The sequence below is a fragment of the Lepidochelys kempii genome, chromosome 13, assembly GCF_965140285.1.
Source record: "Lepidochelys kempii isolate rLepKem1 chromosome 13, rLepKem1.hap1, whole genome shotgun sequence".
Classification (NCBI taxonomy): Eukaryota; Metazoa; Chordata; order Testudines; family Cheloniidae; genus Lepidochelys; species Lepidochelys kempii.
The window spans coordinates 26197589-26213524 of NC_136392.1; the positions used below are offsets into that span (position 1 = coordinate 26197589).

General features: G+C 49.4%; 1 protein-coding gene across 4 annotated transcripts in view; it reads right to left on the reverse strand.

Annotated features, from left to right (window-relative positions):
* TP53INP2 (tumor protein p53 inducible nuclear protein 2) overlaps nt 1–15936 on the reverse strand; it is a 45555-nt gene that overhangs the window by 13426 nt on the left and 16193 nt on the right. For 3 of the 4 annotated variants that reach the window (XM_073309868.1, XM_073309866.1, XM_073309864.1), the window contains exon 2: nt 3224–3599. In XM_073309868.1, coding sequence (XP_073165969.1) covers nt 3224–3347 — 124 coding nt within the window. In that variant the 5' untranslated portion in view covers nt 3348–3599. Of the gene's footprint in view, nt 1–3223; nt 3600–9554; nt 9735–15936 lie in introns of all 4 variants that reach the window. The other variant, XM_073309865.1, reaches the window with a different exon arrangement.

Below are 15936 nucleotides of genomic sequence, written 5' to 3' on the forward strand. Positions count from 1 at the left end.
AGGTGGCCATTCCTTTTCTCCACCATGTCCAGCGAGCTCACCCATTCTGTTGGCTCCTCAATTTTTTGTCTTACTTGCGTTGCTTCCATCCTTGCAAGCTCAATCTTGAGTTTATCACAGAGTGCAAATGGCACTTTTCTACATGGATGGACAACTGGAGGGACTTCCTTGTTTATCCGAATTGTATGTTCACCCTGCAAGCAGCCCAGCTCTTGGAACAGATCATGGTATTTCCAAAAGAGTGCCTCCTAGCCAGGTACGGTACGATCATGTAGTGAGAGCACCTGTTTTGTCAGACTGAGTTTTTCAACCTCAGCCAGGCCTAAAACTGGTGTCACCTCCTTTGGCACAACAATGAATGGGAGCCAGTACGTGGTGTTTTTATGGTTGATGCTAGCAATGCACCTCCCCTTCACTGGTATATTTGTTCCAGAATAACCAGCTACTTTTATTTTTGTTGGTTCCAGTTTTGGCCTTATCTTCAGTCTCTCATGATCTTGTTCAGACGGAATGTTAACCTGAGCTCCTGTGTCCAGTTTCAGTGGAATAATCGTTCCATTCACTGTCATAGGCAGTATCCAGTCCCTTTCATCAGGCTTGCTTGATTTCAGTATGTTTATGAAAAATTCTTCTCCTCAATCATGTTGTCTTCAACCGAATGCTTTCTGCATTTGGCATCTGCAGCATTTTGCAAAATGATTATTTGCCCCACATTTATGACAGCATTTCCCAAAGGCAACACACTATTTGGGGCCATGCTGTGATCCACACCTTCCACATGACAGTTTGTACCCAGTCTTCCCCCTAGCAGTGGTTTTCATAACAAGTAGTTCCACTTTCTGATTTGACCTATTCTAGCTATATTCTTTTGTACTTAATACATGGATCACCTCTTCTGGTGAATCCAGCTCTTTAGCTTGTGCTTTCACAGCTTCTGCTGCCCTGCATATCTGGAGAGCTTTTTCTAAAGTTAAATCTCCTTCACAGAGCAGTCTCTCTCTTAACACATTGGCTTTAATGCCACAAATGAATGTTTGAAGATGGTGAAAGCATGGAGTTAAATAAAATACTGACTAAATCTGAGGAACATTGCATGCCAAAAAGGAATAAAACCTTTGAGAGAGACCATTTTTTTACATGCATGCAAAAACTGATGATGCTATAGAGCAATATGTCACGAAATTAAGAAGACTCAGATCTGTGACTTTGAGTTGATAGAGTCTCTGGTCAGAGATAGAATCATTTGTTGCCCCAGGAGCAACTTGGCCCACGAACTTTGATCACAACGTTTTGCCCACAACAAATTACCTGGGCAGCTGGCAGCTCTTAGACACCCATTTGTACCCCCAAATTTGGCAGATAAGTGTTTACACACTACTCATTTGTGTTCACAGTTTCCTCTGGGCACAACAATTTAATTAAGAGGCTTGGATAAAATATATAAATTCTAACTGTGGGGTGCAGCCAAACTTTCTTAAATCATGCTTCGCTCCCAATGGCTTGGAAAATGAAAATAGGGTAAAAAACCAAACATATTGGCAAAAACAACAGTATTTTCCAATCTTAAAATTTGTTTCTTATTAAATGAACAAAGCAATAAGAAATGAAAGGCCTGGGAAACATTAGCTTTCAATAAGACACTGGTTTTTAAAAGGGTCATGGGAGAGGATGGGCATTCTCCGTATCCTTCATGTCTGTTCCCAACTCTGGGAGAACAGTCCACAAACAAGTAAGTGCCAAATGAGTTTGTGTTAGGTCACCAGGGTAAAATACTCTTTGATTAAACGAACATAAAGAGATCTTCGGTAACCTTTTAAATCAGATTACACCCAACAGAGGGCTCATCGTACAGGTAAAGTTAATACCTCAGAACCTTTGCCCAATTGATTTGTATGTGAATTAGCGGGGCCTCGATTTCTGGATGGGTTTCAGAATCCTTTGGATGTTCATCCTTCAGGCAAGATGCTAACCTGAAAATGCTTTCTGGGCATCCCCAGCGCGGGTGAGAGATCCCTTGGCACTTTGCCTGCATGCTCTCGCTCTCTGTGATAGTAATGCCACTGGGAGCTTGCAGCTTTCTCTTGCGCAATCCTGAATGACCCAGCTGCAGAGTGTCCAACCCAGATTGTTGCTCTTGATTGGGTCAGTTTAGGAGAGCGATCGAATGACTGATTCCAGATTCACTGTGTTTGGCTTGGCAGTGAAGTTAGAAACATAACTCCAGCCTCTTGCTTTGCAATTCGCTGCCGTGCTAGGAACTCTCCAAGCAAACAAACCAGGAGCAGGTGGTGTGTGGCACTGTCAGCTTTAGTGGGGTTGATCCCAGGCTCCCAGCTGCTCTCCAGATCCTGAAGGTCTCCTCTCCTCACACCCCTTGGAGGTAACTCCTGCAGCACTAGCCTCCAGATGATTTATAACCAGCAGAGGGATAGTGGGGCAGGGCAGATAGGGAGAGAAACCCACATTCTCTCCGCATACTCAGAGCACATGTGTTGGGTGAAATTCCCCTCATTCTTCTTGTCTCCTTCAAACACCCCCTCCAGGCACTGCAAAAGAGACACGTCGCAAGGTCCGGCACTCACAGCTGTGTAATCCTCAAAGTCCGCAGGGTTACTACAGCCCCAAGGGCTGCAGCGTCACTACTGTGAGCTGTAGGGCTGGGAACGACCGCGGTACCAACCTAAAGTACTTTCGCCATGAGGTGCTTTGCTTTTCCAGATGTAGCCCAGATAGCAGCAGGGCAAGCTACCCCTCCACTGCCCATCAGCTCTCTCCTGTACATGCGTGGCCTCCATCACCACAGCATCTTATAATATTTAGCTAGCCCCGCAACACCCCTGGCAGCCTGAGGCACAGAGAGACTAAGTGACTTGCTCAAGGTCACGCAGGAAGTCTGTTGGGGTGCAGGGGCTTGAACCCAGACCTCCCAAATCCTACACTAGCACTCTAACCACTGAACAACCCTTCCTCTCACTGACCTGGAAGTGGGACCTGCCTTGGCCAGAGGAAGAGTAAGGATGAAAGATAATAACGGGGCGTGGGGGGCAGTTAACCAGACCCTTCAGAACCTTGGAGGTTCAGCTGGGGCTTGGGTCAAAGCTTCAGAGGCAGGGGTGGGAAGGGATGGATATTATCTGAAGTTGTTCACTCATTATTAGGCCTATGGTGAAACAAGAGGCCTCTTAAGTGGTGCCCCCCCTCTCCCGCCCTCTGCTTTTCTCACCTGGAAGGTCAATAATGAGCCATCCATCCTCTTCTTCCTCCTCAGAGACAAAGGGTTTGGGTTCCTCCAGGCCCTCGGGTGTGCTGCTGTCACTGAAGAAGAGGCTGGTGAGGCGTTGGAACATGGCTGGGGAATGGTTTCCAAGGTGAGCTTTGATGGGAAGAGAGAGGGAAAACCCAGCGTCCAGTGCCTGCCTCAGAGATGGAGATGGACGTTGCTGGTGGTGCTGGGTGGGAGAGTGACGCTTAAGAGTCCTGTCTGGGTGGGCGAGTCCTTCCGAAGGGCAGGAACCCCTTCCTTCCTAGCGAAAGCTTAGCTGAGTCTAGTTATGTATAGTGCAATCATGAGGTTCTTCACTTGGCTTCAGTGCAAAGGCCTGCGAAGAAAGGAGAAATTCATTCATGCCCTGTGGAAAACCAAAGCTTCCTGCATCACGAGGGATTCAGATGGGCTGCAGGGAGGAGGGAGAAGAAACCCTGATGTGGATCTCAAGGACAAGTTGCTGCAGCCCCTTGTTCTCTGATAGCATCACCCTTTTACCACCCAGACACCTCCTGCAATGCCGAGTTCACTCAGCGTTCCCCTTCCCCTCCCCGTGCCTCAAGCAATAACCTTCCCCTCACTCCCTTTTGCTTTTATTCATTTTGACCTATTTTCCTCGAAAGCAAACAAACCAGCCTAGTACTGGTGCTCGCACAGAGTTTGCAAAGTGCAGTCTAGCTCTCTGGCACTATATAAGGAATAAGCGATGAGCAGACTGTAAGTCAGGAGACCTGGGTTCTAATACTCGCCATGCCACTGATCTGCTGTGTGACCTCGGGCAAGTCACTTTCCCTTGCTGTGCCTCAGTTTCCCTCTCTAAAATGGGGCTGTTGACACTTGCCCATCTGTGAAAAGTGTTGTGAGATCTAGGGGTGAAAAGTATGATATCGTGGCAAATATTATCATTATGAAAAGCTAGGAATGGGCAAAGGGGCTGGACTGGACAAACACTCAAGAGTTCAGATGATCACACGGAGCACATGATGCAGTCCTAACTGCAGAGCTGGGCTGGAAAATGCATGAGAACAGACTTTCCTGTATTATGTCAGTGCTGCTTCCTCTGTGCAGCAGCAGGAAGCCAAAAGGCAGTGAAAATGACCAGGCCACCCTCTATCCCTTTCCCCCACGGTGAGTTAACCAAACAAGGATTAAGGTTTGGTTCACAGCTATTGGGGGGGGGATAGTCACCCCTTGAGTCATGCACATCCTCGTGTCTTCCCACTGTGTGCTCCTACTTGGGTGAGAGTTGGAGGTGTTGGAGGGAGGGGGGTCCAATAAATCTTAATTACAGTGGTGGAAATTAGACCCTGAGCTAGGTTCTGATCTCCATCCCCCTGGCATAAATCTGGAGCCTGTTGATTTCAATGGAGTTACTCCAGATTTACACAGCAGAATCTGTGGCAGCAGATGAAAAACTGGAAAGGGATTTGAAAGGACATAACGGCATGATCCTATTGGGAAGCTGATTAGAATTAGGTCTTGGGGTTTGGTCAACAGAATTCACCTCTTATCAAGAGGAAACAGACGAGACACTAAATATATATACCTGGAGCAGGCATCTACTGACAGGCAACTCCTGGCCTGTAAATCTCAGCCAGCAGGATTGTTAAACTGGCTGAATGTCTCTTTTGCAGACAGAGAAGTAGCTTCACACAAGGAAATAATAAATAGCAACTACAAATAGCCATGTTCTCCCCATTTTTCACTGAAATGTGTTGAGTCAGTCCACCAGTTCTGTCCAGCTCTAATAAATATTTAGACCTCAAAACACTTTGCAAAGCTGTGTATCATTATCCCCATTTTACAGCTGGGGAAACTGAGGCATAGAGCTGCTAAGTGACAGAAGTGAGAACAGACTTCCCAATTCCTAGTCCATTGCTCTCTCCACTGGATAGGCTGCTGCCCAAGAGCTAACTACCTCTACCAATGGCTGTGCTAAGGGATGAGGTCCCTGTGGTTGGATGGGGTGGGTTTTAATTTAATATTTATCTACCCTGGGAACAATGAGTAATGAAAGATTGCAGGAAAAGTGCTTCATTGCTCCATGCCCTCAAAGCAGCCCTTTCCCTGCTGGAGTGCAGAAAACATGGCATAGCCACTAATCTGACCACCCTCTTGCCCAGATTTTTCAGGCTGATATAAATTGGACCCACATCCAAGACACCCTGGGTTTGGAAAGAAAATGAACCAATGGGGTTTTGCAGAACCAAAAGCATGTGTGTGCTGGCCCATCTCCATTGCATTTGCATTCATACCTTGGACAGAAAGGAACAGTGTGGAAGAGGAAGCTGCCTCATTCAATGTCGGGGGGGAGGTGGGCCAAGGAGCTGGGGGAAGGGGGAGACTAAATACAGGTTGGCAGGGCTGAGTGAGAAACTGGGGCCTGGGGTGGGAGGGAAACTGGGAGTGGGAATCAGACAAGAAGGCTGGGTCTGGCTGGGCAAGGAGACTAGGCCTGGGAGCTGGGGAGATCAAAGAGAGAGCTTGGGGTGGGGTGGAGACGGAGACCGGATAAGGATCCAGAGGAAAGAGTCAGACTGCCTGGCACGGAGACTAGGACTGAGAACCTGTGGGGTGGAGGAAGGAGGGGTTGAGACGGATCTGCTGATGAGCTGGGGCACAGGGGGAGAAATGGGAGTGGCCGGGAGGAGGCACACTGAGATTGCAGGGTGAGACTGGGACCAGGAGCCTGTGGAGGTGGAGAACGTGGCGGGGGAGATTGGAGGCCAGAGGAGGGAAAGAGAGCGATTGGACAAGGAACCAGGAAGGAAGAAAGGAACTGGGACTAGCTGGGCAAGGAGACTGGAGGCCAACTCTCCTCCCCAGGTTGGGAAAATTAACCAAGTCATGTGACCTGTGGGCCACCACACTGGATCAGGTCTCTGGTGGATAAGGAAGAGGCCTGGGCTACCAGATGGCTATAGAGAGGAAGAAGGTTTCTGTGGGTGAAGTTGAGGAGTTGCTGCTGGCGAGCAGGAAGACAGACCCTTGGGAAGGAGAGGCTCTGCTAGCTAGACGCTGGGTGAGGACTCTTCCTTTTGAGCTTATTTTGTGAGTCTCTGCTGCTTGTGTAGGGCCAGGGGGAGCTGGAGTAGAGGAAGATAGAGGGGCCAGCTGGAAGAAGCTGGCCTGGAGCAGAGGACAGCCTCTGGTGGAGGGCTGTGGGATCCCTTGACTGGGGGAGGACCCCAGAAGGGAAACACTTTTTGTTTTGGTACCTCTGGCCTGTGTGGAGTATTTGAGGAGCTCTGAGTGAAGGGAAACTAAGGCAGGGGAGTTGCAGCACCTTCCCAGGCTATGAGGAGGTGACAGAAAATGCATAGGCAATGCCTGGCATTTCCTAGCTACTGCAATCTTGGCTATGCTACTTTAATACCACTCTTGTAATGCGGTTTTGTACATGTAATTAGAATTCTGTATAGTAGTAAGAAGAAAATAACCCGACAAAAAGCCCATGAGCTAGTTCGCTACAGTGATGTTATAGTCAAGTTCTACAACGACCTTGGTGTGTAATACAAACCTTGTCGTACATATTCTTCCCAAATCAATAAACTACGTAGCAGAATAGAGCAGAGTCTCGGCTACGCTATGAACAACTGAGACAAGATCTGGTTCCTCTGGCAGAGCAAAGGGCCAGTTAATGTGTCCCAGATGGCTGGGCAAGAACTGGCCTGCCATAAGCAGCCCCAATATGCCCCTGTGCCAAACCCTGGGATATTGTCTATTATGGTAGTGCCTTGAGACCAGCCATGATCAATGCCCCATTGTACTAGGACAAACAAAGTAGTCCCGTCCCTGCCCCAAGCAGCTTATCATTTAAATAAACAAGACAAAGGGGCTAGGGGAAAGGGTCTAATGCCCAAGCAGAGAGAAATGAGTGGTGGTTTGTCAATGTCCTGATGGAACTTGTGGGACTATCCTGGTGGTTTGGTTTTTTTTGCATGTGATGGTTTTAGGAGGAGACAAACTGAACGGAAAGACAAAAGAAGGTGAGAGAACAGCTTAGGAATGAGACTCGGCCAGGCCTGTAATGCTCCAGGGACTCTGGGGTGCACTACAGTCTATAGGCAGCTCAAGGACTGCGATAACTTAAACAGCTGGGGCTGCTCTCATTTATATCAGGGGTCATTTGAATCCTTTGAACACCACAGAGTTCAGAGGGTGTAAAGGTGACTTAATGCCACCTTTCCCTCGCCTCTTCCCCGTGGCTGCATCTCCTGGGGGCACAGCATAGAATTGGCTCCTTCAGAACAACCTCTGACAACTCCATTACGTTAAAGGGGAGAGAAGGTCAAATAAACAGAGTTACACTCCAATGCTGAATACTTGAGTTTGTCTGTCTCTTTCTAGATCTGGGAGGAAGCATTGTCTAGTGATTACAGCATAGTGTTCAGAGCCAGGCAATCATTGTTCAGTTCCTGCCTCTAGCCCTGGGCAGGGCATTTCACCATATTATGCCTTGTTATCATCCCAATTTTACTGATGGGGAAACTAATTCTCTAACTTGGAGGGGGGGTGAGGTGAACTTTATTATTGTCAATAAAGATCTTGAAGACCTACAGAAGGGAGGTGTGACGTATTAATAGGAAAAAAACATTCAAATGAGACAAAAACAGGGATTAAAAGTTAATTTAAAACCACGTCGGGGCTAGATTTTGGGAAATTGAAGTTGCATCCACAAGACACAGTTCTGCATGCATCTCCCTGCTTTGCATGCATATGTTTGTGTAAGTGAGGACTCTAGCTTGAGAAGGTGGCTGTCATAGGGTGAGCTGCCCCTCAAAGGGAATTGGGTCCCTTGTGTTTGGGGTTCCCTGAATCCCGCATAGGAGTGGGATCACGTGGCTGGGTCTGATGATCGGGCTGGATGCCGTTCTTGCTATTAAAAATGCTGCCTGGTCTAACCCCCCTCCCCCCATTTCTGTGGAGAGAGACCTGAGGGCAGAACGTGACGGGGGCTTAGCCAGGAAGGGTCTGGGGCAGACTTAGGGAAGTGTGGTGGGAAGAAGGCCTGAAGTAAACGCCAAAGAGGCCCCACCTGCGCAGTGTGGGAAGCAGACCTGAGGGGACAGTTGTGGGGATGGAAGACTTTGGAGCAGATGGCTGTTCCCTTATTTAGGGCCTCAGAGCTGGAGCCTGGTGTAGAGGGAGGGAGCAGACTCCCCTGCACCTTCAGTTGTGCCTCCTGGAGGGGTGAGTAGACAACGCTGGCCAAGGGTGGTGGACGGACTACAGGCCTAGGGAGAAGGCTGTGAGGGACCCCTGCCTGCAGAGTGACTTGTTGGAGCTTTTCATCCAGGGCTGAGGGACTGCTGAGGCAGGGGAGAGGGTGAGAAGGACTCTTGAGCAGAATGGCAGCCCAGCCCTGAGGCATGGGGAGTCCTCGCATTGAGAGGCCAAGGACTAAACCAGTGCCCCTCAGGTGATAGACATTTGGGTCTGAAGAGGGCCAGACAGACCACTGAGGCCATGACAGCAAGTGACAGAACTTGTTTCTATGCCTTGTGTGAACTCTCTTGTTCCTTGCGCCCCACCCCCACCCCCGCATCCCTGCGAAGGGGAGCTTATGAAATAACCAGAGATCCCAGTGCACCAACCCACCCATTCTGCCGAGGGAGATGGTGGACCTGAAGGGAAGTGGGTACTCTAAGCAGGTGAAGGTGAGGCACTGGCCCTTATCCCTTCTGAGGCAGAGTGACCTGAAAGCTGCTAACACAAAGATCTGGGGGACAGAAGTGGTAACTGGCTTGTGTAACCAGCCATCCCACAACAGCTTTGTGTAACACGCTGGCCTGATGGTGTCCCTGTCCCTTGCTAGTGTCTGGCCCCAGAACTTGTTACTTACAGCCTGCCCTGCCTGCAAAGCAGCTCTTCAGAGCCTCTTCCTGAGCTTGTGCAGCCAGAGTTGGGGCTGCAAGAGCAACTGGGCAGCAGCTCAGTGCTTTTCTCGTTCCACGCTTACGACCTCTCCTGCACAGTCAAACCCCAGGTGAGCTGTCCCTTCACCTGAGCAACCTCCACTAACACTGCATTGCCTCTCCTCTTAAGCATCCTGATTCAAAGACCACTGAGAGACTTCCATTGACCTTCATGGGCTCTGGATCAGGTCCGTAATGAGGTTCAGTGAACCGTGACTCTCCTACAAGCTGGCTTTCTAGCTCATGTGGTTGGTAGGGGCTGGAGTGTGTGGTGCTAAGGTTCTATATTTAAGGCTCACCAACAATGGAGAATCTGTGGCCATGGTTTGATATATTTGTACATGTATGGGGGGGGGGGTTATGGTACCAACCTGGACTGAGCTATTGCAGGGTGCAGTGCTTTCTTAGAGGTGGGTTGTTGGCCCACATGAAACCACCGAGCATGCAGTAAGTACCGGGGTAGTCTGAGATGAGCTAGATCTAGATGTAACAAGATTCCAGGATTCTGAGGTGCTCTGGTGCAGTAGGCTGGAAATTCTGCAGCACGTCATCTAAATATTTACAAACAGAGGCTTAATGTACTAAGCATGGAAATGAAGAAGGCAGGACCTCTTGTGTTAGTAAATCCAACTTGTTTTAGACTAGCCTCATCTCTCTTTTAAAAAAAAAAATCGAATGTGGATTTTTGTACACGGACTTCTAGGTCATTGTGGTGAATCTTGCAGGCTCGGAAAGATAATATTGCACCAGTTACACTCAGTTCACGCTTTCAAGGCTTTCCTCTCAACTATGAGGGCTAGAAACATAACAAAGCTGAGAGACTGAAGCACAGCTCTCGGGCAAATGCTGTGGCCACAGGATCTTAGGCTGAGTCCCAGGTTTAGACCCATGTATGCACACCTCTCCCAGGTACAGTAAATCAAGTAACACAGTGTACAGCAGACTACCTGACAAAGTAATGCATATTGAAAAATATAATCCCAACTATACATTTAAACCTGCTCCTCATCATTTTATAACAAACAAAAGGAAGTATTTTTTCACACAATGCAGAGTCAACCTGTGGAACTCCTTGCCAGATGATGTTGTGAAGGCCAAGACTATAACAGGGTTCAAAAAAGAACTAGATAAGTTCATGGAGGATAGGTCCATCAATGGATAGCCAGGATGGGCAGGGATGGTGTCCCTAGCCTTTGTTTGCCAGAAGCTGGGAATGAGTGACAGGACGTGGATCACTTGGTGATTACCTGTTCCGCTCATTTCCTTTGAGGCACTTGGCATTGACCACTGTTGGAAGACAGGATACTGGGCGAGATGGATCTTGGGTCTGACCCAGTATGGCTATTCTTATGAAGGTCCAGCTGCCCGGTTAGAGCCACTTTCCATCTTCTCTGTGTGTCCGGACGGGATAGAGCCATGGGCCAGGATTTAGCCCACTGCACTCTGCTTCCTCTTATCTGCTGCAAAGGCCTGCTGTGCCCTGGTAGTACCAATCTCCAGTGCAGATGTAATTGCTTTGGGGGAGCCAGTTACAATATGGTTTCTCTGTTTGACATGGTTCCACTTTGGAGTATAGACTGGCCCTTAAATCTGCCCTGACCCCCGCCATAGGCTCTGGGCTGCATTCCTTGGGAAGGCTAAGGTCTGGCATCCCTGTTTGTGGTCATTTGGTCTATAAACTCATTCTGGATGTAAAGCCACCTGACACTTTCCTGGTTTGTGTCAACACAAATGTTGACATTCAGCCTTCCGCAAATCTAGGGCTTTAAACCTCATCCTATTTAATAACCTGATAGACACCTTACAGCTCACACTTAACACAGAGGAACAGAAAATACTGCAAAGGCATGACGTGGTCATATGAACCACCTGAACTGCTGACCATGGAGCACTTGATCCCTGGTGCTGCAGTAAAGCTGGACTTTTTTGCATTCAACTATTTTAAAAAAGCATTCAGGAAGCTTTCCATTCACTGGCTACAAATGCCCTTCAGGCCTGGTCTCCAGATAGGGGCACGGCTTAAGCACAGTCTATTTAACTAGCACAATGGAGCACTTTAATGACTTGCTCCGTTGTTTATGAAAGGCTGGAGAACACTGTGTAACTGGCAGCATCAAAGCTAATCAATATGGCACATAAACACCTTGATGGGAACGGCTATGCAGGCGACGTGGAGAGGACACAAGAGATGGGTGGAACTCAGCTTTCAATTAGAAAAAAGTTGTGCTTGAAGTCTTACAGAATTTGAGAAATGGGGTTGTAGAGCTAGGGAAGAAGGAGGGTCGCATCACTCCGGTAACAATGTCATTCTCCCTATGAGAAGAGGGCCATCTTCTCTCATCTACAAAGCTGCTGGTATCTCCAACCATCACATGCCTGATTCTACATGTTTGGTCTACGTTAGTTCCTGATCTCAATACACATGCACTCAAGCTGCCCCTGTTAGAGTTCCTGTAGCAGCCCTCTGCATGTTACAAACCATTAGAGCGTCTCATTTAAATTGTGGAGTCCCTCCATGTACTGAGAAGAGGAGAATCCATATAACATTCCTTGCATGGAGCTCTATCCAGAATAGGCCCACTGACATGTACGGGATTACTCCCATGAGCTCATGCTGCAGGATCAGCCCCAGGATTAGCACTCTATGAGTTTACTCTGCAAATGCAGACAGTACAGTCCTTCAGAAGCGTGAATCTACCAATCCTATATAAGGGTATTGTGAGGCCGAGACAGAAAGTGCCAACCCAGCTTCGTACAGGGACTTAGCATTAGAGAACCCAGCTCTCATTCCCAGGCCAATGGAAGAACCACCATCTCACTCTGGCAACCGTTCAGAAATAGATTAATACTTGACCCAGATGTCCCTGACTTGGTGTCTTCCTGGCTTTTCCCATCACTAGTGGCTGATCCCACAAACTCTTGCTGCCTTCGTAGGGTTTCCATGGAACAATGGCAAGATTCAGCCCAAAAAGAAACACTTCCTTGTTTACAATGAGCCATCTCCTGCCTCTTAAACCCGTCAGTCAAGTGTCTGCTGGTGCTTTATATGGACATGATGGGGCATAATGAAAGCCCAGAGAGTGCAGCACTGTGAGGGAGGCAATCATGATGACCACATACAGAGGCACATGGCATTGGTAGGTGAACTGAGCAGAGGCTGCAGGAAGAGCAAAGGCTGGTTCAGCAGTGAACGCATTGGTCCATGAGTCAGGAGAGCTGGGTTCTGTGCAACCTTGGGCAAGTCACTTATTGCTGAGTCCTCCAAAGGGGGGGGAGATTCTGGGGGAGCAGCTCAGGTGTTGGGTGTTAAGACACAGTTTGGGCTTGATGTGCAGAGGTTCTCAGCATCTTTAGCTCCCACTGACTTGAAGAGGAGCTGTGGGTGCTCCACAGCTCTGCAAACCACCTCCCAGGGGGCACAAGCTGAGCACTCAGGAACTCAGGTGCCCCAAATCAGTGGCCACTTCTGAAAATATTGGCATAACCCCCCTGCCCCCTACACACACACATCCCCATCTGTAAAGCGGGGGCGAGGGGGAAGAAGTGACCGCCCTCTCAAGAGAGAAACCTGCACCAGAACAGGCCTCAGCATGGGGCGGGGGGTAAGCAGTGACTTGTTGCTTGTATCGGCCCTCTGCCCTGGGATGAATTCCCACTCCACTCCCCATGTCTGAAGCTGGAGGTCACTAGATAACTGCAGAGCATTGTTCTGGATCAGAAGTGACAGTTGTTGACGGCTCAGATCAGCAATGAGGGGGGCTGGGAGGAAAGGATGTTGGTGAGTGAAATGACTCTTCTCTGAGTCTCTGAGTCTCTTTAAAACCTGCTCTATCCCAGCCTTTGAAATTGCTTACAACGAGCCCAGCTGGGCCCTTATTAAGAGCAGTGAAGGATTTTAAGCCCCTAGTCCAGTCAGCAACTCCCTCCTGACACCATTACTTAGTGACCCTGGAAAAGGCGATGGAGGAAGGAGCTGTGTTCGTGCCATGGTGTGGACTGGGCTGGAAGTAGCAACTTGGGTAACGCAGTTGGCACCTGTCCGGAGCACAGAGCTCCTCTGAAGGGCATAGGGAGGGTTGGAATAGGATCTGTGGTTCACATTATAGAGAGGCCTTGGCTACCAACTTCCTGAGCAGAGTGGGATGCAACTGAACGTGGCTCTCCCACAGTACTTGGCCTGGCTGGGGGAGAAGGGGAAGCCATTTCCATGAGAGGTAAGGAACTGACCCATTCTGACCTGATGCAGATGACAGAGGCTGTTCATGGTGGGCTCCTGTGGACTTCAGAGCTGGCACATAACCAGCCCTTGAAAGGGAACATGCCAAGCTGCTCAGGGTGGAAATAAGACCAACCTATTGCATTTTGGCTTGTGAGCCTCCACGCTTCTGAGTGGACTAGACTGACGCTGGACTCCTATGAATCCAGCTTGTTCATGAGACTGGCTCCTTCCAACCAAAGAGTGGAAAAATCCAGCACCCTTTGTCTGTTCTTATAGGTGTCCCCATAGTGGTTCTGCAGTGTGAACATTGGCATGGGGGGCAGGGTGTCTAGAACATTGCCTCTGATTACACCCCAGTGCCCTCACACTGGCCCCAGAAAGTCTAAGAGCTTAACGCTGAGTCAGTTACTAGTGCTGTCAGTTCAGGCAGTTGTTCCTTTAACCAGGCTTCAACGCTACCGGCATTTATCCACCTTCAGAGGAGCCACCTACTTTGGGTTGCTGGTTCCTTGCTTTGGAGCGCACACAGACTTAGAGCCTGATCCAAAGCCTCTGAAATCAATGGGAGTCTTCCCCTGACTTCTAGGGGCGTGTGGCAGACCCCTGCTGCCGCCTGGGTATGATCTTGCACCATTAACATCAATGGGCAAAGGGTCAGGCCCCAAAAGAGGCTTGACTTAAGAGGGCTCTCCCCTTCTTGGGACAGGCCTGTAGCACTCCTGCTTCCAGTCAGGAGATCAGAGGGGCAGCTGCCAGCCCCCTGGTGAGTCCATGGGACACAGGCAGGTCCAAGCAGTCCAGCCACAGTATTTTAGTAAGTTGCAGGCTGTAGGAGGCAGGCCGAAATAAAGCTTGTAAGCTGCTCCCTGGACTCTTGTTTTTGTGATGTGTGGCATTGGTCCAATCTGCTACACTCCAGAGGCAGATAGCTCTACAAGCTGTCTGCATTTCCACAGGCCCTGGGTCTAATATCACATTGCTGAGTGTCTAGTGAATAATTTGTTTTAAACTGAGTTTACTCTATATCCTGCATTATACCTGCTTTCCCAGCCTTCACCCCACTCCTTCCTTCTGCTCCTACCATGGTGCGTCCTTCCTAGCTAGTGTTTGGTTTTCTTTCACTCCTCTCTCTTTCCCTCCGTCTCGCTCAGTGCAGGGAAAGAGGGAAGTGCATCTTTCTCCAGGACCTCCCCTCAAAATGTCTCATTCTCTTCTCCTTTCCTATTTAGCCCCTCAGTCTTTCCCATCCAGCCACCTCTCCTCACTCTTGTTCCCTTTCTCCTTTGGCTCTTTCCTCAGTGGCTCCTGGCTGCTCCTCAGCATGGCTCCGCATCCACACACCCAGGAAAAGGAGCCGTGGCTCCTCAACTCCTCCTCCACATGCAGTGGCTACAGCAGCCAGCAAAGTGAAGGAGGCCCTGCCAGAGTGGGAGGGAGGCTGAGTGGACCAAGGACACAGCCTGGGAGCATCTTGCCCACCAGCAAGAGATGTCTGTAGTTAGTCTGAGAACGGTGATCTGCATGCTACCCCCTGTCCAGCTCCTTCATGCAGAGCTGGGTTGAGGCACAAGGCTGTGCAGAGTGCCATGGAGTCAGGCAATGTCTGACTCCCGGCTTTCAGGTGAAAGGAGAAAACGACTAGTTCTCATGGAGGCGAAGACAAGCCTGAAAACACAACCTGAGCGTAACTGATGCAGAGCTGCCTGCTTGACTGCGCTGGAAGCCAGGAAAAAAGCTCTGAGGTGTGTCCTACCCTGTGTGTCTCCACGGTGTTGATTTCAGAGGTGCTGCTCTAAGGAGCCCTAACAACACTGCCCCAGCAGAGAATGAGGTGAGTGGTATTGGGGTTTTTCCAGGGGTCCCTTGTTGCCACCACTCCATCCTGGCTGTACTAGGTTGGTATTTGCCGGAGCCCTCACACACCACACAGGCCTCTGGGTGGCTGGGGCACAAATACCCCCTCCTTCCTGACAGACCCGAACTCCCTGATGCCTGGGTGGTCCAGGGAGATCCAGCAGGCCCCCAAAGGAGATGATGTGGCAACCTGCCCACCCCATCCCACCAACCCATCAGATGGCTTGCAAGTAGGAGCCCAAACAGGGGTGTACCTAGGATGCCAGATTGCTTTAATCCAACCCTGCTTTAGGGCTTGTTTACACATACACGTTGCAGTAGAGCTTGATGACTACTCTATCTAATGCTTCTCCCATGGGTGTAGGTGTTCCACCTCCCTGAGAAGCGATAGCTATGTCAATGGGCAGTGCCCACCTGGTGACGTACCACTGCCTACATAGGGAGTTTGGTCAGTATAGCTGTGTCCCTTGTGGGGTGGGGGAGTGGACGTAGTTATACTGACAAAAGTGTGCAGGGTAGATCAAGCGTAGTGCAGCTTGCTTTTGCAGCAGGAGGATCTAAGTTCCCATCAACAGCAGCATTGGAAGATCTAAGTGATCATTCCTGAGTTGCCATGGTTTTGTTACAATGGCTTAATGCGGGTGGCTCCTCTTTACAGCATGGCAGGTACTAGATTCCAT